This window comes from Hyperolius riggenbachi, chromosome 2 (genome assembly GCF_040937935.1).
Source record: "Hyperolius riggenbachi isolate aHypRig1 chromosome 2, aHypRig1.pri, whole genome shotgun sequence".
In the NCBI taxonomy this organism is placed as follows: domain Eukaryota; kingdom Metazoa; phylum Chordata; class Amphibia; order Anura; family Hyperoliidae; genus Hyperolius; species Hyperolius riggenbachi.
The window spans coordinates 175,678,541-175,703,849 of NC_090647.1; the positions used below are offsets into that span (position 1 = coordinate 175,678,541).

Genomic DNA, 25,309 nt, shown 5'->3' on the forward strand with positions numbered 1-25,309 from the left:
ATGCAAATCACTGTGAGAGGTGACAATCACACGCTCCCCCATCACTTGGGCCTCCCTAAAGAATGCAGTAGATACAGTCCACATCTATTGCATTATTCTTAATATAAACAAACATGTTGAGGCCAAACATGTTTGTTTATATTATGAAATCTGCCCTTCGTATGCCAATTGCCAAGGTAAACTAAGTAGAACTCTTTTCAAATTTTAGCAGTAGTGTGGCTTATCCCTAAGATAACTACTATATACACCCGTGTTTACTGCATGTCACATGTCAGTTTAGATACTCTTTAAAGAGACTCCGTAACAAAAATTGCATCCTGTTTTTTATCATCCTACATGTTCCAAAAGCTATTCTAATGTGTTCTGGCTTACTGCAGCACTTTCTACTATGACAGTCTCTGTAATAAATCAATGTATCTTTCCCCTGTCAGACTTGTCGGCCTGTGTCTGGAAGGCTGCCAAGTTCTTCAGTGTTGTGGTTCTGCTATGAACTCACCCTTTCTGGCCCCTCTATGCACACTGCCTGTGTGTTATTTAGATAAGAGAGAAGAGAGAAGCTGCTCTAATCAGCTGGATAAATCGCCCTCTGAGCTGGCTGGGCTTTCACATACTGAGGAATTACAAACAAGGGCAAAGCTGTTTGCAAGAAGAAAAGAGCAGCCTGAAACTTCAGTGCATGGGGGAAAGAAACACACAAATGATCTCTTGAGATTCAAAAGGAATGCTGTATACAGCCTGCTTGTGTATGGATGTATTTTCTATGTGTGGACATGCTGTACATCAACCTACTCCCTGTTTTGGTGGCCATTTTGTTTGTTTACAAACAAACTTTTAAAACTGTTTTTAACCACTTTTAATGCGGCGAGGAGCGGCGAAATTGTGACAGAGGGTAATAGGAGATGTCCCCTAACGCACTGGTATGTTTACTTTTGAGCGATTTTAACAATACAGATTCTCTTTAAGATTGGTTTTCTGGGGGAAGGCAGGACTCATGCTCTGATTTTTAATAAATCTAAAGAGCATACATTCACTGATAATCTTAGGTAATATTACTGTATCAGATCATAACTATATATAAAAATAAATAAATCAAACACACCTTTTTCTATTTTGGAAATTTCTATCTGGAGGATCATACAAAAAATACATATCTTTTGGCTTGTGCAAGCTGATGGAAGAGTGAAATAATTACGTTCATTCATCACTGGGTTCCATCGTAGACAGAAGGTAATGATCATTAATGTTTCTTATGTCTGAAAGCTTTTTTTTTGTTTGTCACATTCTGTGAACTTGATACAAAAGCCCACTTATACCTGCAGGAGTTTACAATTCTTGTGATGGGTTAAATTACTGGTAGGCTACTGTTAAAGAGTTGTGATAGCGAAAATTCCATTTAGAATGTATGACCTTGCACTTATACTAAAGAGATAAACTAACGCAGCAGGCCATTATGTTTGGGTACACAGGTATAATGACAGCTGCTTTTTCTTTATCAGTCATCCCGGGATATATTGTACAGAGGTAATTGAGTTGAAAACACTAGATTCAAAAGGGATAAGTCACCTGGATGACCTCTAGGAACAAAGAATTAAGCAGCCCATACACTCAGCCGATTTTCTGGCCGACCGATCGATCGCGATCGATCGATCGATCGATCGATCGCAAATCGGTTGGCCAATCGACCGATCGACGGCCGATTTCGATCGATTTCGATGGATTTCCATCGAACTAGCAGGGTGGAAAATTTAGGTCGATCTGATGAGATTGCTTATCAGTTTGCATTGGCCTTAATGGAAATCTGATGGCAAAAAAATGCCATCAGATCGAATTTCAACAGATTTCAAACTGAAATCTATTGGAATTCTATCCTGGTAAAAAATGTTCTAAAAACGCATCAGATAGATCATCAGATGCATTTCTTATCTGTCTGCTGCCAATCTGACGAGTGTATGGGCACCTCACCCAAAGCAGCAGACTAGAATAACAGAGCCATCCACACTTTAATGGATAGCTGTGCTAAAATGTCATGTCCTGGAAGCATGCTACAATGGTTACCAACAATGCCATCACCTAACTATCTTTTAACACATTTGGAGGTCTGCTTTTACGTGGCTGTGTTAAAAACAGTAGTATCCACAAGCCAAAGACATTCTATTTGTAAAACTTAATGCAGCATTACTTTATTATTTTAAAGTGAACCCAAGGTGAAAATAAACCGTTGATATAAACAATTGTATGTATCCTCCTACTCCTAAAATTGACTTATTTTTAGATATCCCATGGTTTTATTTGATATTAAAACATTTACAAATTAGATTGAATGCTTTGTTTTCAGCACAGTAGCAGCCTATCAAGTGTACCTCAATGAAAATACATGAACTTTTGACTTTTTTTCTATCTCCTCCTGCTCTCAGAAGTTTTCTTCTGCCAGGAAAACTTTTATGGATTTCATTTCCTTATCAGTGATGTTTACTACCATATATTCAGGACAAGGTACCGACAAGACAGATGCTGTCACTTCCATGCCTAAAGATAAACTTTCAGGCAGCAAAATAAAACAAGTAAATCAGCCTGGTTATGGTTATTATTATGTTTTGTACTGTACATACACATCTTTATCTTATCATGTTATGTTGCCTCAAGTACACTTTATAGCAGAGCTAAAAAATAAAAGCTATTGAGTGAACCTTCTGTGGACATCACTTGTATACAAACGATAAACATGATTACCCGTATTTACCCATTGAGCATATGACTGCTCACTTTCTCTTCCTGCTGGTCCCAAAATGGCAGCATCCTGTTAGTCTTGGACATACCCACTTCCACCCCCATAAAGCTCTACAGGACTAATAAGAAAGGCTATTTTATTATTTTCATTAATGACATTATATTAGTACCACCATATTCCATGTATCTTTACAATTGCAGTATAACAGCCAAACTCTAGTTACAATTACACAACTACAATGAATAAAGATAGTATAGTACAATTACAGTAATACAGAAATACAGATAGTACATTGATCTAATGTACATGGAAAGATGCTGTGCTCCAATGATGACAAGGCAATTTTCAACAATACGGTAAAGGCGACCTTGTCCAAATGAGCTTATGGTCTAAGTATCATTAAACTGAAACACAACTCTTTTCTAAAGGGGCCCATACACCTAACGATTTCCCCGCCGAAATATGGCCGTTTCGATCACAGTGATCGAAACGGCCGTGAAATCGCCGCAGACACCGCTGACAGAATGATGGATTTCCGGCCGAAATCCATCGTTCCTGTCGACTCCCGTCGATCCGTGCGAAATATTTTTCTTGGGTTGGGAGCGGGTCGGGAGTGTGTCGATAGCGGCGTTCGAATGCCCGACGACCGACGCAATACAGTGGAGATACATTACCTGCTCCACCGGCGCGATTCCCCGCTGTCACCGCTGTCACCTCCCAGCTGGCATCTTCTCCCATCACCTTCCGCATCATGACATCAGTGTATAACTTCCTGTGTCACTGCAGTGATAGCGGAAGTACAAATAGAGGGTGCTCTATTTGGACTTCCGCTGTCACTGGAGTGACAGAAAGTTATACGCGGATGCCAATGGGAGAAGATGCCAGCTGGGAGCTGATGCGAAGAAGATGCCGGGACCAGGCGGAGAAGAAGACAGCGGTGGATGAGGGGACTCGCGCCGGCCGGAACAGTTAATGTAGTGCGTAATGGGTTAAAGTATATTTGAAGGGCATTGGCTAAATCTGTATATAAAACAAGCTGATTGATTAAACAGCATTGCCAGGCTTCTAAAGTTGTTTTTATTAAAACCCCCTTTTGTGTTTTTGAAACAGATGTCTGTCACCTGCCCTGTGATATATAACCTGGAAATTAGCATACGGTGAGGTCTTTCGCTGTTCACTTTCATGACAGATTTTAATGTTTTTTGATTTTTGCTGAAAATGTGTTTTGACTAAAACACGGGAAAAAAACCCAAATTACAAATTGTCTCCATCTTCAGTGAAGAGCAGGTATAAGCAGAGAATTCAGTATATATATAAGCTGTCATTATCTAGGAAATAGAGGCGGTGTCTACCAATATGAAGCTGCTAAAGCATCATACTGTACATGTACAGTACAAGGATTGTCACCCAGCAGGGGCCATGCCTCTATCTGTCAGGTGACAGAGCTGGACCAAATTTTTGCAAATGTGTTGCTAGCCTGTGGGCTAGCGACACATTCTGCTGCTACAGGATGTAGAAGGGCCTATGGAACGGCACTTATAGAACAGCAGAGAGTGTATATGGTGAGTGCGGAGAAAAGTGTTTTAGCCAGTGCTCAGCAAAGTCAATCCATCAGACAGATCACTAACTAACATAAAGAGCGGGATTGGGGGCCACTGTACATATGCTAGATTTTCAACACAAATGGTCATTATTGCCCACCTTGGATAAATTTAATCTAGTGTGTGGATGTAGTTCAAGACCTAGGGCTTCCTTAATCTGTTTCATCAGCAATTTGTGCTTTCTAGGAATCACTGGTGATTCCAAAAGCACTAGGCTTATAGGCTAGTGAAAGCCTATGGCAGTAATTTCACTGCAACTGAAGCATTTTTGGAGCAATACAGCAGTACAGCGAATTCAAGAGCCAAAATCACATTCCCTGAAATCATTCTGCAAATCTCTCTGGTTTTAGTAGCAAAATCGCTCTAAAAAATGCCAGCATTTTTTAACCACTTAAAGAGAATCTGTACTCTAATATTCTTACACTAAAAAGCATACCATTCTATTCCTTATTTTCTCCTGTGCCCCTCTGTGCTGTTTCTGCCACTCTCTGCTGCAATCCTGGCTTGTAATTAACAGTTTTAGGCAATGTTTACAAACAAACTAACCAGCTTCTAATAGGCTCAGCTAAGCATAGTGTGTGAGTATGCAGGGGGCCTGCAGAGGGTGTGTATCGCTTCTACCAATCACAAGCAGCCCTGCACATTCCACACAATCAAAGCCTTAGCCCGACAAACAGGACAGAGGAAAGATACATTGATTTATTACAGAGACAGTGTAATTAGGAAGAGCTGCAGTAAGCCCCAGCACATTAGAACAGGCATAGGAACTCATAGGATAGAAGAACTAAGGCTGAAAAAATTGTTACAGAGTCTCTTTAAGGACCGGGCTTATTTGCGCAGATCTGTGCTGAGTGTGCTCTCCAGCCCACAGCACAGATCAGCAAGCAGCCAGGGCGACCAGACTTCCCCCCCTTTTTTCCCCACTAAGGGGATGTCCTGCTGGGGAGGTCTGATCCCTGCCAGCTATTTTCGTTCAGCGAGGGGGACTCCTCAAAGCCCCCCTCTTCAGCGATTTTCCACCTCCTTCCCCTTCCCTCCCTCCCCTCCTTCCTATGGGCGGCAGAGGATCCGTCCTGCGCCGCCTCTGATAGGCTTCAGCCTATCAGATGGCGGCGATCCCCGGCCAATCAGAGGCCGGGGATCGCCGATTTCCTTTACAGCGCTGCTTCGAAGCAGCGCCGTATGATGTAAACAGCAAGGATTTCATCCCCGCGTGTTTACATTTAGCCTGCGAGCTGCGATCGGAAGCTCGCAGGCTGTTCACGGAGACACCACTGCGACCTGCGTCCACCTATCGGCTGACGTTGGTCATTAAGTGGTTAAAGTGTTTTTCGATCTCTAGTGGGCCCCAGGAAAAGAGGCATTAGAATATCTCACAGTAACTTATCAGCTTGGTGGTAGCAGCTTTGATTTCCTGCCTACAGCTTCCATTTCCTCAGTGATGAGATTTGTATACATTCGTATTTTCTGCTTACTCCTAATCTCCCACTTTTTCTTTATTCCAGTTGCACACGGCTGGTTGTTTGGGTAGATCACAGTGCAACTTCATTGCATTTCTCCTTTAATAAATGGCCCCACAGTGTCTCCCATTTACATAGTACTGTACACACTCTACAAATAGAAGTTTAGAGAATAAATAAGCTTGATAACAAGGCAATATGGAGGAATATATCTTGGCAATTCTTTCTTTGGGTAATATTACATTTTCAATCCAATTATAGCAGACCCCTTCCCTGACCTATATTTCAGTCTGTGCTTTTAAATGTACCAGACTCGGATCTACCTAAAAGACTCTAGCAAGGCCTTTTGACACATTACTTTCAGCAAAAATAAATGGAGCAAAGCTTTTTAGTCAGCAAATCAGCTTCTCAAAATCTCTGTGTTAAAATTACTGTCTTCCCTGTAATACGATGGAAAAAAATGTAGCTTTTAGCATCAAAGACGTGTGCCTTCACCTTCAGATGGGCGCTTCAACGGCTATTTCATTATTATTTTCCTCGGCGGGAGAGATGTTGATTTTTTTGCAGCTGACAGATATTTCATTGTTTACGTTTATGCGGAATGGTATGCACAACATTAACGAGATGACATCACCTCCGCGTGTTCGTCTGACCTCACAGAGATTTCACATCAGCAAATCAAGCTGTACTTTCTGCTCAAGCTGCTTCACTTGCATCAACCTTTTTATGTCGTTTTGTTTGTTTTGTTTTTGTTTTTTAACTCATTTTTAAGCCATTCACAGCAAAATCAATACATGTACGTGTATTGGGAGTATTGGGCGTATTGGGCAGCACGGTGGCGTAGTGGTTAGCTCTCTCGCCTTGCAGAGCTGGGTCCCTGGTTCAAATCCCAGCCAGGGCACTATCTGCAAAGGGTTTGTATGTTCTCTCCGTGTCTGCGTGGGTTTCCTCCGGGCACTCCGGTTTCCTCCCACATTCCAAAAACATACAGATAAGTTAATTGGCTCCCCCTAAAAAATTGGCCCTAGACTACAGTACTTACACTACATAATATAGACATATGGCAATGGTAGGGATTAGATTGTGAGCTCCTTTGAGGGACAGTTAGTGACAAGATATATATATATACACTGTACAGCGCTGCGTAATATGTCGGCGCTATATAAATACTTAATAATAATAATTGGGAGTCTTTCCTATTGCCACCCCAATTAATTTCCATTGACAGCTTATACAAAATACCCTGAAAGAGTGAAGACGGATGGACAACAACAAATCAGTTTTTTTTTCCCTCTTAACTAGTGTAAGATAGACATTGGAGAAAGGAATGATGGAGAGTGGGTGTAGATATTGATTCATATATTAATAATTGTACTGTATATTCACTCAAGCATAGGACTCTTTTAAATGAATGTGATGCTTGTGAGTGCATACCATGTTATTTATGTCCTTTTTTTACACATTCACAAGCTAGAGAGACCCCCAAAAGACCTTCAAATCATCTCTTGCCGGTTATGATTTAATCAGTTCCAGTTGGAAGCATATATCAGATAAGATTGTTTTATGCTGGCTGTTTTGGAGAAGCATTTACATTTGTCTATCTACGTGATCTATTATCAGTGTCTACATGTGGTGTTTATCTACATAACAGTAATAATAATTATAAATGTTTTTGTTGTTGTTTTTATTATAAAATAAAATATTTATTTGAATAAAAAGAGGACTCAGGTGGCCACCCCATAGCTTAGGGGTCATTGAAGGTTCCTCATTTGCTTTCAATTTTTGTTTCTAAAGCTCACTAAAAACATAAAAAAAAGTTTATTAACAAAATAAAAAAAGTCAAAATTAACATAACACTGGGAAAAAAAAGTATTATTGGCCCCCTGACAAATAATGCAGTCAATGTGAGTGTTTCAACTGAACTCCAAACTCATCTGGGGCCCAATTATGTCATATGTAATGGTCTCTTTTTTTTAATAGATGTCTTCTCCATCATTTATCGCTCAATCACCACTAAAGTTCTTAGCTAGTAGGACTCCCAACTCCATATCTGATCAGTGGCAATACTCAGGACATATCCACCATCAGGAGCAATCCAAAGAATAGGAAACTTTGCTAAATACGTATGTAGATGAGGGTTCTCCTGGCCTCTTGGGACAGCTGTCTTAAGCAGAAAAATAATTTTGGGTCATTCTGTATACTTACTTGCCCACCTATGACATAGATTCAAGATGTGATATTTACTTATTTATTTATTTTGGAAAGGGGGGGGGGGTGTAGGTTGGGGAGGATGCATTTGAGAGGCCACATCACTCAGAGTCATTTTAAGGTTAGTGGTAAAAGGTGTAATAACGTGATTCTGCAAAATTTAAAAAAAAATTGACATCATAAAGCCAGGGAGGGCATTTCTAGGATCGCATATCTTTGTAATATATGTCGGCAGAGTGGATACCACAGTTAGTGTAACAATGAGTTGTAGCAGATAGGTATAAACTTCTACCTGGTAAACCCAAAAGTGCAAACTAGCATTAGTTACCAGAGATAACTAACTCTGTTTACATTTACAGCATGCATTGCTCCAAGTGTGCTCCTGAACAGACAGCTCATGAAAAAAAAATTATTTAAAAATAATTGTTTAGAATAATTTAGGAGGTGCCTCTTACTACCTAATACTGAGGGCTACATTTGGCTACCTATACTGGGGCCTACCTGTTCTAATGGCTACTTTATACTGGGTGGCTCCAGTGGCTACTGCATAACCACATGTAGTGTGTCGATTTTTACACCCTTGCCCTGCAAGCTAAGTAGCCTTGAAACTGTCAAGGATATACAATGATGAAAATGAGAGTAGTGTCAGTGAACATTAAAGTAAACCTAAGGCCCGGTTCACATTAGCGGTTGCTATCCGGAATCGCCGTGCCGGAGCCGTGCCGGAGCCGGACCGCATGCGGACCGGACGAAACGGACGCACGGCATAGCAATGAAAGTCTATGCGACCGTTCACATGCGTCCGTTTCGTCCGGACCGGAGCCGGACCGGATCCGGACTCCGGCGTCCGTTCCAACATGCGCTATTTTTTGGTCCGGCTGGTCCGGCTGACGTATCCGGACCGGAGCCGGAATGTTGCATCCGGCCAATGTAAACCAATGAGAACCGGAGAGCGCACAACACACTGGCTATAAAAACCGGATGTTGTACCACACTTCCTATGCAGACTCTATGGTATGGTGGCCATTTTGGATGGGGACCACATGGCACCAGCGTTCACAGAGTGGAGCAGCAGTGACTTCATGCTGGAGCTCTTTGGCAGCAATATGGAGCAGGATCTGTCTGATAGCGAGGGGGTGAGGCCCTACACATCAGAAGACCTCATCCTACAGGTGCAGCAGGTACCAGCCCTGTGGGACAAGGGGGATGCGGACCACAGCAACATCAAAAAATGCAGAGGCCTGTGGAAAAAAATTGCCAAGCTGTATGTGGAGGACTTTGAGAACTTGAGCAAGAGACAGCAAGGCACAGAGGGTATGTTGACTAGACGTTTTTTTTTGGGGGGGGGGGGGGGGCTTGTGGTTTAAGCTTGTGATGTATTCAACTTTTGCTATGGATTTGTGTCACCCACGTGTTGCCCACCCACCCGTGGCCCACCCACCTGTTCCCCACCCACCTGTACCCCACCTGTGATGTATCCCACCCACCTGTACCCCACCTGTGATGTATCCCACCCACCTGTACCCCACCTGTGATGTATCCCACCCACCTGTACCCCACCTGTGATGTATCCCACCCACCTGTACCCCACCTGTGATGTATCCCACCCACCTGTACCCCACCTGTGATGTATCCCACCCACCTGTACCCCACCTGTGATGTATCCCACCCACCTGTACCCCACCTGTGATGTATCCCACCCACCTGTACCCCACCTGTGATGTATCCCACCCACCTGTACCCCACCTGTGATGTATCCCACCCACCTGTACCCCACCTGTGTTGTATCCCACCCACCTCTACCCCACCTGTGATGTATCCCACCCACCTGTGTTGTATCCCACCCACCTGTACCCCACCTGTGATGTATCCCACCCACCTGTGATGTATCCCACCCACCTGCGATGTACCCCACCTGTGTTGTATCCCACCCACCTCTACCCCACCTGTGATGTATCCCACCCACCTGTGTTGTATCCCACCCACCTGTACCCCACCTGTGATGTATCCCACCCACCTGTACCCCACCTGTGATGTATCCCACCCACCTGTGATGTATCCCACCCACCTGTGATGTATCCCACCCACCTGCGATGTACCCCATCTGTGTTGTATCCCACCCACCTCTACCCCACCTGTGATGTATCCCACCCACCTGTGTTGTATCCCACCCACCTGTACCCCACCTGTGATGTATCCCACCCACCTGTACCCCACCTGTGATGTATCCCACCCACCTGTACCCCACCTGTGATGTATCCCACCCACCTGTACCCCACCTGTGTTGTATCCCACCCACCTCTACCCCACCTGTGATGTATCCCACCCACCTGTGTTGTATCCCACCCACCTGTACCCCACCTGTGATGTATCCCACCCACCTGTACCCCACCTGTGTTGTATCCCACCCACCTGTGATGTATCCCACCCACCTGTGATGTATCCCACCCACCTGCGATGTACCCCACCTGTGCACATAAAACATACACAATGACCAATTATTATACATCAATTTATTGTAAAAAATTAATACATTTAAAATCACTCAAACTTGAAACTCCAAAATAAACACATTTCAACAAAACATATTAAAAACCAAACATTCACCCTCGTCCAGGTGGTGTGGTAAAATAAAGTCTCAGTTGGTCCCTGTTCCGCAGTGACACTACCCTTGGCCTGGTTGCATACCTCCGCAGGGGCATTAGTGGAAGCACATTCGGGGGTTCCGGAGTCTCTCTTTCCTCCTGCCGCACAAAGTTGTGGAGGATGCATGCTGCCTTCACCACGACAACTGCGTTGCCCGGTTTCAGCAGCATGGGCGTGTGGAACACCCTCCACTTTGACACCAGGATCCCAAATGTGCACTCCACCATTCTCCTTGCACGGCTCAACCGAGCATTGAAGTGTAGCTGGCTGGCATCAAGTCCCCTGTCTGGGTACGGACGCATTACATGGTCGGACAGGGCGAAGGCCTCGTCCCCCACAAACACATAGGGGTAGGCCGGTGCCCTTGTCCCAGGCCAGGGTCTGTCACGGGGGAGACGCAGTCTGCCTTCCTCCATCAGCCGGCAAAGGGTCGTACGCTGGAAAATTCCAGAGTCATTGGAACTACCGTACGACCCCACATCCACGTACACAAACTTGTAGTCCGCATCTGCCACTGCCATTAGAACAATGCTGAAGTATTTTTTATAGTTGAAATAATGGCTGCCACTCCCCACGGGTTTCTGAATCCGGATGTGTTTCCCATCCAGTGCGCCAACACAATTAGGAAACTTGCACTCGGTCCAGAAGCCCTGGGCGATCTCCTCCCATTTCGTGGTGTCCGGCACAGGCATGTATCTGGCCCTCAGTCGCGTCCAAAGGATCCTCGAAGTCCTCACGACGATGCCTGCCACCGTGCTCTTCCCAATACGAAATGTGACATGTAGCGATGTATATGTTTGTCCAGTTGCGATGTACCTACAAGAGAAATAATCGAAATCAATTTTTCATGTCGTTACAGGAGAAAGGTACAAGACAAGGTGGCGCAATATACGGGATGCATATGTGAAATGGCTACGGAAGAAAAAACTTGCCGAACGAAGTGGCAGTGGCGGGGGAAGGCGACAAAAAGACTACCAATTTGCCAAGCAATTGTCTTTCATCAATGCAAGCCTGGAACCTAGACTGTAAGTACCACTACTGTGGGCAGGAACTGAGAGCTCATTTACCATGACTTCGGCCATGTATTGCTATGGCCTCAATTCCCATGGCTAGCGAACTTTTCTCACAAGCTTTATCAAATGTTGGGTAGAAACGGGTGATAAAGTGATTGCTAGTGTTTGCTAGCTCTGTGAATTGACGCCACATGCTGTTTGGCACACCAATAAATATTTTTTTTATCTACAGGACTGAAGACAATTTGGAGCAAGAGGAACCGACCCAGGAGGCACGGTTCAGCAGTGAGGAGAGCTTGGTGGATGATGACGTCGCCGATGTAACCTATTGCCCCGAGGCGAGGAGTAGGAGGAGGGAGTCCTTCATCACAACTCCGTCCTTTGATGATGACTTGGCAGAAGAGAGCTTGGATGTTGAGGTTGCAGGACCGAGTGTGGAAGAAGCTGAACCTCCACAATCGACCGCTATGGAAGCTCCAGGGGAACAAGAACAAAGTGAGGAGCACCGAGAGACTGCAGCACAACCAGCGCGCAGGGCAACCCCGACACAGGCCAGAGGACGGGAAGATGCTGCCACACCACCAGTGAGGACCACCACACCAGTGAGGCGTCGAGGTACCCTCCCCCCAACAAGGAGAGAGACAGAGTCCGAGATGTCCGGGGCTGTCTCCGGACTTCTCGGGATTCTTCAGAGCCACCAAACTCTCATAACCCGGCAGTTGCAAGATGAGGACAGGGGCCATATCATGGAGCAGTACAAGTCCCACATCACTTCACTGCAATGTGAGCTCGACGCTGTACATGGGCACTACAGGGACGAGCTTAAAATGATGCATGAGATGCACAGAGGAGAAATCGACCAACTGCGTGCGCAGCATCATCAGTCGGTGGGCCAGCTGCAGAACATGATGCAGCAAATGCATCAACAAAGCAAGGAACTACTGAAATTGCAGGCACACCCGTGTTTTCACACTGTGATGTCTCTAATACCATATCTTGAAAAGGTGCCTTCACAAAACCTGATGGCGTGCCATTCCAATTTGCTGGAGGTGATTAAACAGCACATGGACACGCCATTATTGCAACCACCAATTTTTAGACCCCCACAACCAACAGCGGTGCCCACCTGGCAATCATCACAGATGTACACCGGCTACAGAGGCAGTCAATATGGGCCACCGCTGTCAGGGTCCAGCTCATCCACGACCAGCACCCAAGAGAGTCCAGATTTCCAGGCAGCAACTCCCACCTTTTCTAGTAGTGGTGCCGATACAATTTGAAAAAAAAAGTCAAATTGTTCCTGGACATGCTCCTCTGAATACCTACGATCCTCGGAGGAAGGATACCATCACAGGGCTTTTTAACTTTTGGTTTTGCTGGACTTGAACTTTAGGGCCTGGTGTCCCCAAAAGACACTACCTGGGTCACAACCTTGTGCCTGTTGCACTGCACCTGTAGTCCTGCACCTGTGCCTTTGATTCCTCTTGTTCCTTACTTTGTTGATCCTAATCACTTGCACAAGACCCTTGGAGCCATGGGTGAAGGACACCTTCACTGGTCGGTGAGAGGCCTAGCCTTTTCACTGACCTGTGTCCTTCATCCATGGCTCAGAGGGTCCTGTGCCAGTCGTTAGGTTTTAGAAGCACTAATAATTTAGGGCCTGGTGTCCCCAAAAGACACTACCTGGGTCACAACCTTGTGCCTGTTGCACTGCACCTGTAGTCCTGCACCTGTGCCTTTGATTCCTCTTGTTCCTTACTTTGTTGATCCTAATCACTTGCACAAGACCCTTGGAGCCATGGGTGAAGGACACCTTGACTGGTCGGTGAGAGGCCTAGCCTTTTCACTGCCCTGTGTCCTTCATCCATGGCTCAGAGGGTCATGTGCCAGTGGTTAGGTTTTTAAAGCACTTCAATTTATTAGGGCCTGGTGTCCCCGAAAGACACTACCTGGGTCACAACCTTGTGCCTGTTGCACTGCACCTGTAGTCATGCACCTCTGCCATCGGTTCCTCTTGCTCCTCACTTTGTTCTTGTTCCTAACCACTTGCACAAGACCCTTGGAGCCATGGATGAAGGACACCTTGACTGGTCGGTGAGAGGCCTAGCCTTTTCACTGCCCTGTGTCCTTCATCCATGGCTCAGAGGGTCATGTGCCAGTGGTTAGGTTTTTAAAGCACTTCAATTTATTAGGGCCTGGTGTCCCCGAAAGACACTACCTGGGTCACAACCTTGTGCCTGTTGCACTGCACCTGTAGTCATGCACCTCTGCCATCGGTTCCTCTTGCTCCTCACTTTGTTCTTGTTCCTAACCACTTGCACAAGACCCTTGGAGCCATGGATGAAGGACACCTTGACTGGTCGGTGAGAGGCCTAGCCTTTTCACTGCCCTGTGTCCTTCATCCATGGCTCAGAGGGTCATGTGCCAGTGGTTAGGTTTTTAAAGCACTTCAATTTATTAGGGCCTGGTGTCCCCGAAAGACACTACCTGGGTCACAACCTTGTGCCTGTTGCACTGCACCTGTAGTCATGCACCTCTGCCATCGGTTCCTCTTGCTCCTCACTTTGTTCTTGTTCCTAACCACTTGCACAAGACCCTTGGAGCCATGGATGAAGGACACCTTGACTGGTCGGTGAGAGGCCTAGCCTTTTCACTGCCCTGTGTCCTTCATCCATGGCTCAGAGGGTCATGTGCCAGTGGTTAGGTTTTTAAAGCACTTCAATTTATTAGGGCCTGGTGTCCCCGAAAGACACTACCTGGGTCACAACCTTGTGCCTGTTGCACTGCACCTGTAGTCATGCACCTCTGCCATCGGTTCCTCTTGCTCCTCACTTTGTTCTTGTTCCTAACCACTTGCACAAGACCCTTGGAGCCATGGATGAAGGACACCTTGACTGGTCGGTGAGAGGCCTAGCCTTTTCACTGCCCTGTGTCCTTCATCCATGGCTCAGAGGGTCATGTGCCAGTGGTTAGGTTTTTAAAGCACTTCAATTTATTAGGGCCTGGTGTCCCCGAAAGACACTACCTGGGTCACAACCTTGTGCCTGTTGCACTGCACCTGTAGTCATGCACCTCTGCCATCGGTTCCTCTTGCTCCTCACTTTGTTCTTGTTCCTAACCACTTGCACAAGACCCTTGGAGCCATGGATGAAGGACACCTTGACTGGTCGGTGAGAGGCCTAGCCTTTTCACTGCCCTGTGTCCTTCATCCATGGCTCAGAGGGTCATGTGCCAGTGGTTAGGTTTTTAAAGCACTTCAATTTATTAGGGCCTGGTGTCCCCGAAAGACACTACCTGGGTCACAACCTTGTGCCTGTTGCACTGCACCTGTAGTCATGCACCTCTGCCATCGGTTCCTCTTGCTCCCACTTTGTTCTTGTTCCTAACCACTTGCACAAGACCCTTGGAGCCATGGATGAAGGACACCTTCACTGGTCGGTGAGAGGCCTAGCCTTTTCACTGCCCTGTGTCCTTCATCCATGGCTCAGAGGGTCCTGTGCCAGTGGTTAGGTTTTTAAAGCACTTTAATATTAGGTACTGGTGTCCCCGAAAGACACTTGGGCAGCTATGCCCTGCAACTCTTCCAGCACAAAGTTGGTGGTTGGTGTTCCTTAAAACTGACCGGGCTATACCATTGATATGTTATTTTTTTGTCTTCCATGTTGGAAGAATGTTTCCATGTTGGAAAGTGGTTGTTTTTGCAATAAAAAATTTTGTTTTTACATACCTCAGTGTGATGAGTAGTTGTTCTTGTGGTGTGACTGCTCTCCTGAACGTGGTATCCTTCTTCCTAAGGTCATCCTTCACCATCTCCAAAAGGGTATCAAACCTGTCAGGAGATGTAAAGGAAGAAGCTGTAAAGTATGTTGTGGGACAAGGTGTTGGGTGGAGGATGGGGGAGGTGTGTTTACAGAGGTTTGGGAGTGTTGTGGAGGGTGGGGGTGTAGTGTATAGCTAGGTATACAGGGGTGTGGGGGTCAGGGTGGTGTGTTTAGCTAGGTATACAGGGATGAGGTGTTGTGGGGGTGAGGGTGGGGTGTTTAGGGATGGTGGGGGTTGGTGTATTTAGGCCTAGATACTTACAGGGGAATAGACATCCGAGTGTAGCTGTAGAACTTCTGTGGGTGTCGTCTGAGGTCCCGGTAGAGGGCCTGGAACTCTCCCTTCCTCTGCCTCCTGGCTAGTAGAGGGTGCACCCACCATCTCCTGCGAGGAGCACGCCTTCTCCCCACATAGTAGTAGGTAAACAACAGGAAGGAGAGAATTCCCAGGTAATAAGCGTAAAAAATGACTGGATCCATGGTCCCAACTGCTGTCTCTGTATCCAAGGATGGTCTCCACACGTCCAGCTGTCTCCAACAATGACCCCAGAGCTTCTGCTGACCTCCCAGAACCCCAGGTATTTATACAGGTTGTTATCTCTTTAAGAATCCGGATCCGGACCGCAACCGTGTTCATACCGCACGGAAACCGTATGCAACCGGACCGGATCCGGACCGGATCCGGACAGGAACCGTACGGTTCAGGTCCGATCCGGCTCCGGTGCGGTCCGGACATCCGGTGCGGTTTTCGCAAAACCGCAAGTGTGAACGGGGCCTTAGAAGAAAAATATATATATATATATATATACCTGGGATTTCCTCCAGCCCCTTTCAGCCTCATTGGACCCTTGCCATACTCCCAGAATGCCTCAATCATCCGCTAGGTGGGACGGTAATTCAGCTGGTTGGGGGAACTGCGCATGCCCAGCTCGGGCATGCGCGTGCCCGCTCCCGCTCACAGGAAGCGCAGCAGGGGAGCGTGTGTGGCCATTCTGTGCCTACGACGACTGGCCAAATTACCAGGCCACCTAGCAGAGGATCCGGGTGGCCTGGGAGGACAACATTTTTCATTAACATACACTTTAAAGAACTGATTATGTGTATTGCTTTATTTATACTAACAACTGGGCTTCATGCAAACTTGGTTAAGATTATTAACGGTTGTCTTATCCTGTTTGCTTGACCCAGTCCAAAAAGCTCCCGTGTTCCGTGTCTCCGCAGGTTATAACCCTGTATCATTTTCTGTGCGGCCCAGTGCCTGATGGAAAGGGGTCAGATGTTCTCCATGCATCGCAGCCAGAGAAACATGTCCTGTCCGGATCTGTTATTCTTTTAGAAATATAACACTTTGGAACTCATTAATTCACTCTCCAATTTTAGCATGGCTGACATGTATTTGTAATTTTAAATGCATTACTGTACTGGGACTTTTCTCAGGAAGAAATAATGATTTTCACAACATGGGATGCTTAGTACTGATAATAAACTATCTTTTCAGGCTGAAACACCTGGGAAGTTACTGCTGTTTTCTTGTTAGTTAGAGGAATAAGCAGCAGCACTAATTGTGATGCACTTTATTTCTTAACTCTTTCATCATTTTTAGGCTGAAGGATGTAGCAGTAGCTTTGTGTTCTGCACTCCATGTATATACTGTGAACTTAAAGAGAACCTGTACTGAGTAAAAATATTTAAAATAAACACATGAGGTAACTTCAAATGAACATTACAGAGTTACCTTGCCATCAGTTCCTCTCAGAGGCTCACCATTTTCTTCTGACAATAAATCCCTTCCAGTTCTGACAATATTTTGTCAGATCTGAAATATATCAGTTGCTGTCAGTAAAATATCAGTTGCTGTCAGTTATAGCTGAGAGGAAAACGGATGTACCAGGTAATGTTCATGTTTCCCTATGGCTCAATTGGGCGATGTTACAGTTTAACTGTGTGCTGACCAGAAAGCTGTTATGGGGTAATGGCTATTTTCAAAATGGAGGACGGAAAATTGACCATAGTGAACAAACAGGACGCGGGACAGGAGAAAGACACTGAGGAGTAGACTACATGGAAGGTAAGTAGGACTTGTGTATGCTTATTTTGACTTTTATTTTCAGTACAGGTTTTCTTTAAAGGGAAGCCAGGGTGAGAGGGATATGGAGGCTGCCATATTGATTTCCTTGTAAACAATGCCAGTTGCCTGGCAGTCCGTTTGATTTTCTGGCATAAGTACTGTCTGAGTCAAAACCCCAGAACAAGCATATAGCTAATCTAGATCAATACCTGATCTGCTGCATACTTTTTAAGGGTCTATGGATAAAAGTAATAGAGGCAGAGGATCAGGAAAACTGCCAGGCAACTGGTATAATTTAAAAAAAAAATGACAGCCTCCACCTCAGGTTCCCTTTAAAGTCGGTGTACCTGAGGTGAAGTTTTATATATTAGTTAGTATATATATATATATATATATATATATATATACTAAAAGATGTAATGTGGCCCTAGGCAAGGTAGCAGATTTGGGGCCTCCTTGTGGTCTTTTTGGTAAGCTCAAGTGGAGAGGTCAGAGAAGGTGGCTGGTGGGCCCCTTCACACCCACTAGGCCCCAGGCACCTGCCTAGGTTGCCTGGCGGATGATCCTGCTCTGCTGACAAGATTTTGTGTATGTTACATGCCATGCTTCTCTTCATGCATGCTGCACATGTGCAATACTTCAGAGCTGCTGCACAAGTGTGGCCATACTCATGCGGGTGCAGCACAGCGGTTCTCTTGCATTAGGAGGAGTGTGGTTACAATCATCAAAAGGGTCCCGGGCTGCAGCAGTGGTCTCCTGGAGGATGTGGGAAGCCTCTGAAGAGGCCTCCCTCTTCTTTGGTAATTATCTACCAGTAATTTTTTCCTTCAAGTTGGCCTCAGGGTTATCTTAACTCTCCTGGCGGTCTAATGATTTCCGCCAGGAGGCAGCGCAGCAGTTTTTTTTTTCTTTTTTTTTAAATCATGTAGCGAGCCCAAGGCTTGCTACATGATAGTCGCTGCTCAGCGGCATTCCCCCGCCCGCTTCGATCGCCTTCGGCGATCTCCGATCAGGAAATCCCATTCAAAGAACGGGATTTCCTGGAGGGCTTCCCCGTCGCCATGGTGACGGGGCGGGATGACGTCACCGACATCAGCGACGTCGTGACGTCATTGGGAGTCCCGATCCACCCCTCAGCGCTGCCTGGCACTGATTGGCCAGGCAGCGCACGGGGTCTGGGGGGGGGGGGAGGGTTGCGCGACGCGACGGATAGTGGCGATCAAGTGCTAGCTGCGTTCAGCAAAAAAAAAAAAAAATGAAGCAAATCGGCCCAGCAGGGCCTGAGAAAACCTCCTGCGCGGCTTACCCCGAACTACATTCGGGGTTACCGCCAGGAAGGTTAATGGAGTTATCAGGCAAAAAAAAAAAAGCTTTACTCACCTGGGGCTTTCTCCAGCGCCTAGCAGCCGACTGTCCCACGCCAACCGCTCCACTCTCCCCTGCCATCCTAGACTCCGCGCACGATGCGAAGGCCGACCCCGAGGTCGTCCTCACTGCGCCTGCGCAAACTGTCGCTGTCAATCAAGCCCACTTTGTACACAGCTGCGCAGGTGCAGTAAGTCGCGTACAACGTGGGCTTGATTGACAGGCTTTCTCCAGCCCCTGGCAGCTGTCCTGTGTCATGGAGTCACACTGGTGGCATCCGGACTGTACTGCACAAGCCTGCACAGTACAGGCCAGCTGACGTCACCACCGCACGTTGGAGCGCAAGTAGGCCTCCTGTACGTGAGAGGACCCCGGGCCACCGGTGGGGAGCGGAGCTGTAGTGCAGCGAGGGCACAGGATGGCTGGCAGGGGCTGGAGGAAGCCCCAGGTAAGTGGATTTTTTTTACTTTCAAGCTCCTCAGACATGTCCTTTAAATATAAATTGCAGTAATAAGTACATTTTAGATGTTCCAAATTGTTAATATAGTAACATTTCATAATTGTTTGCTTCTGCAACTTGCAATTAAGCTGCTTCTTTCTCCTTTATTTTGTGTTGTAGGCAGCTCAGAACCCCACATTTTGGACACCAGCTGCTCACCTGTTATACCACCAATGTTTTTCCTTCACTCCGATCCATCTAAACACTGCAAAACATTTGATATTGTCTGCCACTCCATCCTGAAATTCCTTTCAAAGTCACTGTTTATGATGACCACATATTGGCAGATTGATCTAGCAGATATCTGGCAGATCAACAGACTTTAGTAACTGTGCAGGTGATTGTTGAAGTAAATCTGCTGTGAAGAGAATTGAAAATCCACTGAAAAAACATTTAGCAGTAATGTGCGCTGAACATCCTATTTTTTCTCAGTGCCTGACTGAATGTTAGAAATCAAGACAGCAAATCTTTATAGCATATTTTCTTCAGTAAACCACCCACACTGCTGGTACATTCAGTACTAACAGAAATATGACAGGACAGCCTGCCAGCATCTGACCAGTATTAACCCCTAAATGAAGACTCTGGGTGGAGAATATCAGAGTGGACAGGCAGACTCTACCAAGAGAATACAGAGCTGAACGATTGTTATTGCGAGAGGTTCTAATAGATTTTGATTATTTCAGTGGGTAGTAGACTAAATAAGTAACTGCTAAATTGATGGTATTATGATTATAGGGATATTCAATGAGATGTAAATAATTCTACATTGATGCTAAGTTTATGGTAATTTTAATGCAAACTTATGCAGCTTGAAAATGGACCACTTACATATAATCTCTCTTAGGGCTGGTGCACACCGAGCAGCTCTTTCAGCATTTCTGCAGCCGCTTGCGGCTGTGGATACGCTTGGTCAATGTATCTCAATGGGGTGGTTCACACCAGAGCGGGAGGCGTTTTGCAGAAACGCATACTCCCGGGGTGAGGCATTTTTTGGATTGTGGATGCTTTTCTGCCTCAATGTTAAGTATAGGAAAAACGCAAACCGCTCTGAAAAACGGCAGTTCAGAGCGGTTTTGCAGGCGGTTTTGTTACAGAAGCTGTTCAGTAACAGCTTTACTGTAACAATATCTGAAATCTACTACACCAAAAATGCTTCACAAAACCGCAAAACGCTAGCTGAAACGCTACAGAAAAATAAGAAAAAGCGTTTCAAAATCTGCTAGCATTTTGCGGATCTGCTAGTGTGTATTGGTGTGCACCAGGCCTTTCATCTGATTGGTCCATTTTAAAGCTGCATCTTGTGATGAGCACACATTTTACATAATCATAATTCCTCATTATAATTCGCAATTACAATGAAAAATTGAAATGGAAAATTTCAAGTAAAATCATAATTATTTTTGTTTGTAAATGTAATCAGGTGGTGCTGTAATTTTGCAATTTAGCATAATTTTCACGAAATGTTGCTCCGACTTTAGCGCTTAATAGCAAAGCCCCCATACATGCTAAAAAAAAATCAGAAAGGCCTTGTCATTTTTGAGAAAATTGATTTTAAAAATGCAAAGGAAAAATTGTTTTTAATCGGTCGTTTTTCTGAGTTTAAAAACATTTTTCCTTTGCACTTACATAGTAATTTTGGTGATGATAGCATGTATAGGGGGTTTGCTAATAAGCGCTAAAGTACGTAAAGTACATAATTACGTATGGCTGTGATTGCAAAAATGTACACTAAAGTTTGCATAATTGTAATTATCAGATTAAGATCATCCTTAGCTGCATCTGTAGAGGGATATATCCTCTCCAGCCAGGTGCACTGTCTGCTCTGGCTGCCTGTCTTTCACACATTGTAGTGTAAATAAAAACTAAGGAAAAGGATAGGTGATATTATCACAGGATGGAAGTCAAATTAGGCAGGAGCAGCAGGGAGGATGGATAGCTTTTTCTAAAGATTCTAAAGTTTATTCCAATACCCTGTTCCCATATGCAAGCACTATATGATAAAATGTGCATACTATGATGCTAGCAACTGTTCCAGCTAAAGTATAAGGGGGGGGGGGGATGCTAGTTAAAGGAGCCATCTGGCAAATAATAGGAAAGCCAATTTACTTTCCTGGCGCTTTCTCCAGCCTCTTGCAGCTGTCTGTCCAGCGCTGACAGCTCCATTCGGGTCCCCGCATTGTGCAGAGGGCGACCTCAAGGTCGTCCTTACTGGGCCTGTGTGAAGTACCACTGTCATTCAAGCCCACGTTGTCTGTGGCATACTGCGCAGGACCTTGAGGTCATCCCCTGCACCGTGCACAAAGCCCCAGGTAAGTAAATCGGCTTTCCTATTATTTGCCTGATGACTCCTTTTAAGTGACAGTGAAGCAAAAAAAAACAAAAACAAACGTATAATATAATGAATTGTATGTGTAATACTGATAGTTAATAGAACATTAGTAGCAAAGAAAAAAAGGAGTCTCATTTTTTCTTGCTTTTTTTATTATTACATTGTGTCATTCTATCATATTTGCAATTACATATCACACACTGTATTTTAAACTATGAAACAGAGCAGAACGAATGACTCTTTGAACTCCCCTGCAGTAAAACCTTATCTTAAACTGTCTTGCACTGTTTATTTGATGTATAAATACTTGAGGCTGGGAACACACTAGGTAGTGCAGGAAAAGTAGCGTTTTGCATATGCGTTTATTTGTTTTTAGTGCATTTTCTGTGTGTTTGCGCTCTGCGTTTTTTTCCAGCACGTTTTTCTAGCATTTTGGGTACATTTTAATGCATTGCATTTGCAGTTTACATATATAAAATGCATATGCGTTTTGTATGCGTTTTGAATACTTTTTTATGCATTTTATACAAATCACTAGGAAGGCATTAGGGAGCGGAAATAGATCATTAAACTTGTTTTCTTTTTTTTAAACGCATAAAAAATGCATAAAGAACACATAAAAAACGCACTAAAATGTAATACCTCTACGTTACCATTGACTTTCATTATGTGCACTTTACATGCATTTTGAAAAAATATGCAACAAGACCAGCGTTTTTAAAAATGTACATTGCAGAACGCAAACACATGCGTTTATTCATGCGGCCCATTCACTTGCATTATGTGCGTTTTCACTGCGTTTTCCGCAACGCTATTGTTTCTGCCTAGTATTTCTATCCTGAGACAATAGGACTGTCTCTGACCCACGATGAGTCGGAGAAGCTCTTTTGCATAGATAAGAAGTGAAGTTTCTTAACTCTTCCTGTACTGGAAACAGTATGAGACTACAGGAGCCGGTTAGACGCTGAATATCCTCGAGGGAAATTTTACATGCACATATTTTATGGATTGTTTGTAAGTGCACTATCTTTTCATATTTGATACTGATAAATGGAGTTACACTATGTTACACCTTCCTTGAGTCTTAGGACCATCTTTGTTGGAGGAAGTCATATATACAAAAAGCGCTGAAGTGCTAGTCTGTGATGGGTCTGCGTCCATATCTGGTGAGAGGCTTGAGTGCTTATCTGGTGGAGGCACGCAAGGTGATATTGGAGCATACTGGGAGCACTGGTGGTATTGAATGTTACATAACCAGGTGGTATCACACTATTGCTGTACCCTAGTCTCTTCCGTATGTACATGACGTTTGAGGAGTCCCAGCCGGTAGATATAAGCGAGTGGGGAGCGGGCAAGGCCCAAAAAACATGAATGCTGATCCTTAGTGGTTGGCCAAGTGATCTGGTGAGCGTATAATGTTACTGCCATTAACGGCATATAAAGGATATGAAGAACTGTGGACTTTTATTCATTTTACCATTTTAAGAGTGTATAGAATGAACTTTAATGTTGGAGGTTGACTCCTGGTTTCTTTACATGTGGAGGTGGCACATGCAGTCCAAAATCTAATTGAGTTGTTGAGCGCTCTGCTGTGCTAAATAGCAAAATATGAGACTCTGTTCTTTGCTACTAATGTTCTATTTCTTAGCTGTACTACACATACAATTCATTATCTCATAAGTTTATTTTCATATCAGATTCCCTTATATGCCTGGTAGTACTGGTACACACAATGAGAGTTTCTGGCGTATTTAATGCCAGATTGATTATTTCCAATCAATATGTCCTATTGATTTTCCATAGAAGTGATTAGAAAATCAATTGGAAATCAGATTGGACATGTTGGAAATAATCAATCTGGCAGTAAACCTGCCAGAAAATCTCATTGTGTGTACCAGGCATAACAGGTTAGATTATATGGGTTTAAAAAAATGGTATTTTAAACCAAAACGTAAAAAAAAAACCTTAAAAAAAAACAAACAAAAACAAACAAAAAAAACAGTGGTCTGGGTTTCATATGTAAATTGACTAAACGGTGTAATGTATTACTGCTTGAAAAGTACTACGGGCTCTAATAACATGGGCAGTTCGGTAAAACTTTTCTCCACATTCTCTAAAGTTTCCCCCCATGAGGCAGAAGTTTGGTAATTTAATGAACAATCACGCCTCAAATCACTAAGCCCTGCTTGGTAAGTGTCACTTTCCAGCGTGGAGCAGGTCAGCGGGCAGGCAGGGAGCTGTGTGTGTGACTCGGAAGTTTTCTAACCAATGCAGCCTGTCATCCCTTTAGATGTGCTGTGTCCACCAGGGGGAGCTCTTCTGTATGCTAGAATACAGATGTACACATCTAAAGGGATGCAGGAAACCCTCAGAATTGTCAGCTTCCTCTGCTTTGTTACTGGGAAAGACCCATCTGATACCCAATTGCATCAAATCAGAATGAAGAAGCAGGCTGTGTGGCTCTTCCTATTGCCTGCTGGCTCTCCCCAAAGGCCATCTGTCAAATCCACCACATGGAGACAGCATGGGGAGAGCAAGTTATTGGCTGCTGTGAGCTGGTGAAAAATACCGAACACTTTTGGGTAGTAAATTAAATGAGGAAATCTTTGTGATTTGACATGTAGTGACATTTCCTGAGAAAATTACTGCACAAGTCGGTAATTTACCTCACTACTCGGGAACTCTGATTTTCTGTGCAGAGATAGGTTTAGTGAATTGTAACTTGGGAAGGTGATCAGTAAAATCAGTTGTTTTCAGCATTACCGTATGCGGTAATGCTTTGTGAATAGAGCCCTAAGTCACAAAAATTAATTGTATGGTAACTTGACTGTTTATTTTAAAGCCATTTTTTATCCCTCAAGGCATCCATCTGATTTTAGTCCATTAAAGGGGCACTATGGTGAAAATGTTTAAAATTTAAAATATGTGCAAACATAGACAAATAAGAAGTACGTTTTTTTCCAGAGTAAAATGAGGCATACATGACTTTTCTCCTATGTTGCTGTCACTTGCAGTAGGTAGTAGAAATCTGACAGAAGCGACAGGTTTTGTACTAGTCCATCTCTTCATAGGGGATTCTCAGATTCTCAGCAAGGCTTTTATTCTTTACAAAGATATTTCCTAAAAAGGATTTAAACAATGATGCTGGCCAGCTTCCCTGCTTGCTACACAGTTTTTTGGCAGTTGGACAGAGCAACTGCCATTCACTAAGTGCTTTTAAAATATAAATAAATCCCTGAGAATCCCCCCATGAAGATATGGACTAGCCCAAAACCTGTCGCTTCTGTCAGATTTCTACTACCTACTGTAAGGCCCGGTTCACATTTGCGTTTTCAGCCAAACGGATCCGGTGAACGGTCTCAGCTTCACCGGATCCAGATGGCTCGTCCGTGGCCCTGTTCACATTAGTGAAAACGAATCTGATCAATGATTGATCGGATCCGTTTTCACTCATCAATACATATCTTTTCTTCATGGGCAGCCGACGGTAGAGGCTTCCTCTTCTTCCGCTGTGACTAGTCACATGATGCATCATGTAGTCACATGATGCGGAAGAAGACGGAAGCCT

General features: G+C 44.6%; 2 protein-coding genes across 2 annotated transcripts in view; one reads left to right on the forward strand and one right to left on the reverse strand.

The window, feature by feature from the left end:
* LOC137544899 (protocadherin-9-like) overlaps positions 1 to 25,309 on the reverse strand; it is a 1,465,400-nt gene that overhangs the window by 1,132,687 nt on the left and 307,404 nt on the right. The gene's annotated exons all lie outside the window — the stretch shown is intronic.
* Positions 11,592 to 13,086, forward strand: LOC137544162 (uncharacterized). Its single transcript, XM_068265238.1, has 2 exons — positions 11,592 to 11,668; positions 11,889 to 13,086. The coding sequence occupies exon 2, from the start codon at positions 12,124 to 12,126 to the stop codon at positions 12,934 to 12,936; it is 813 nt and encodes a 270-aa protein (XP_068121339.1). The 5' UTR covers positions 11,592 to 11,668; positions 11,889 to 12,123; the 3' UTR covers positions 12,937 to 13,086.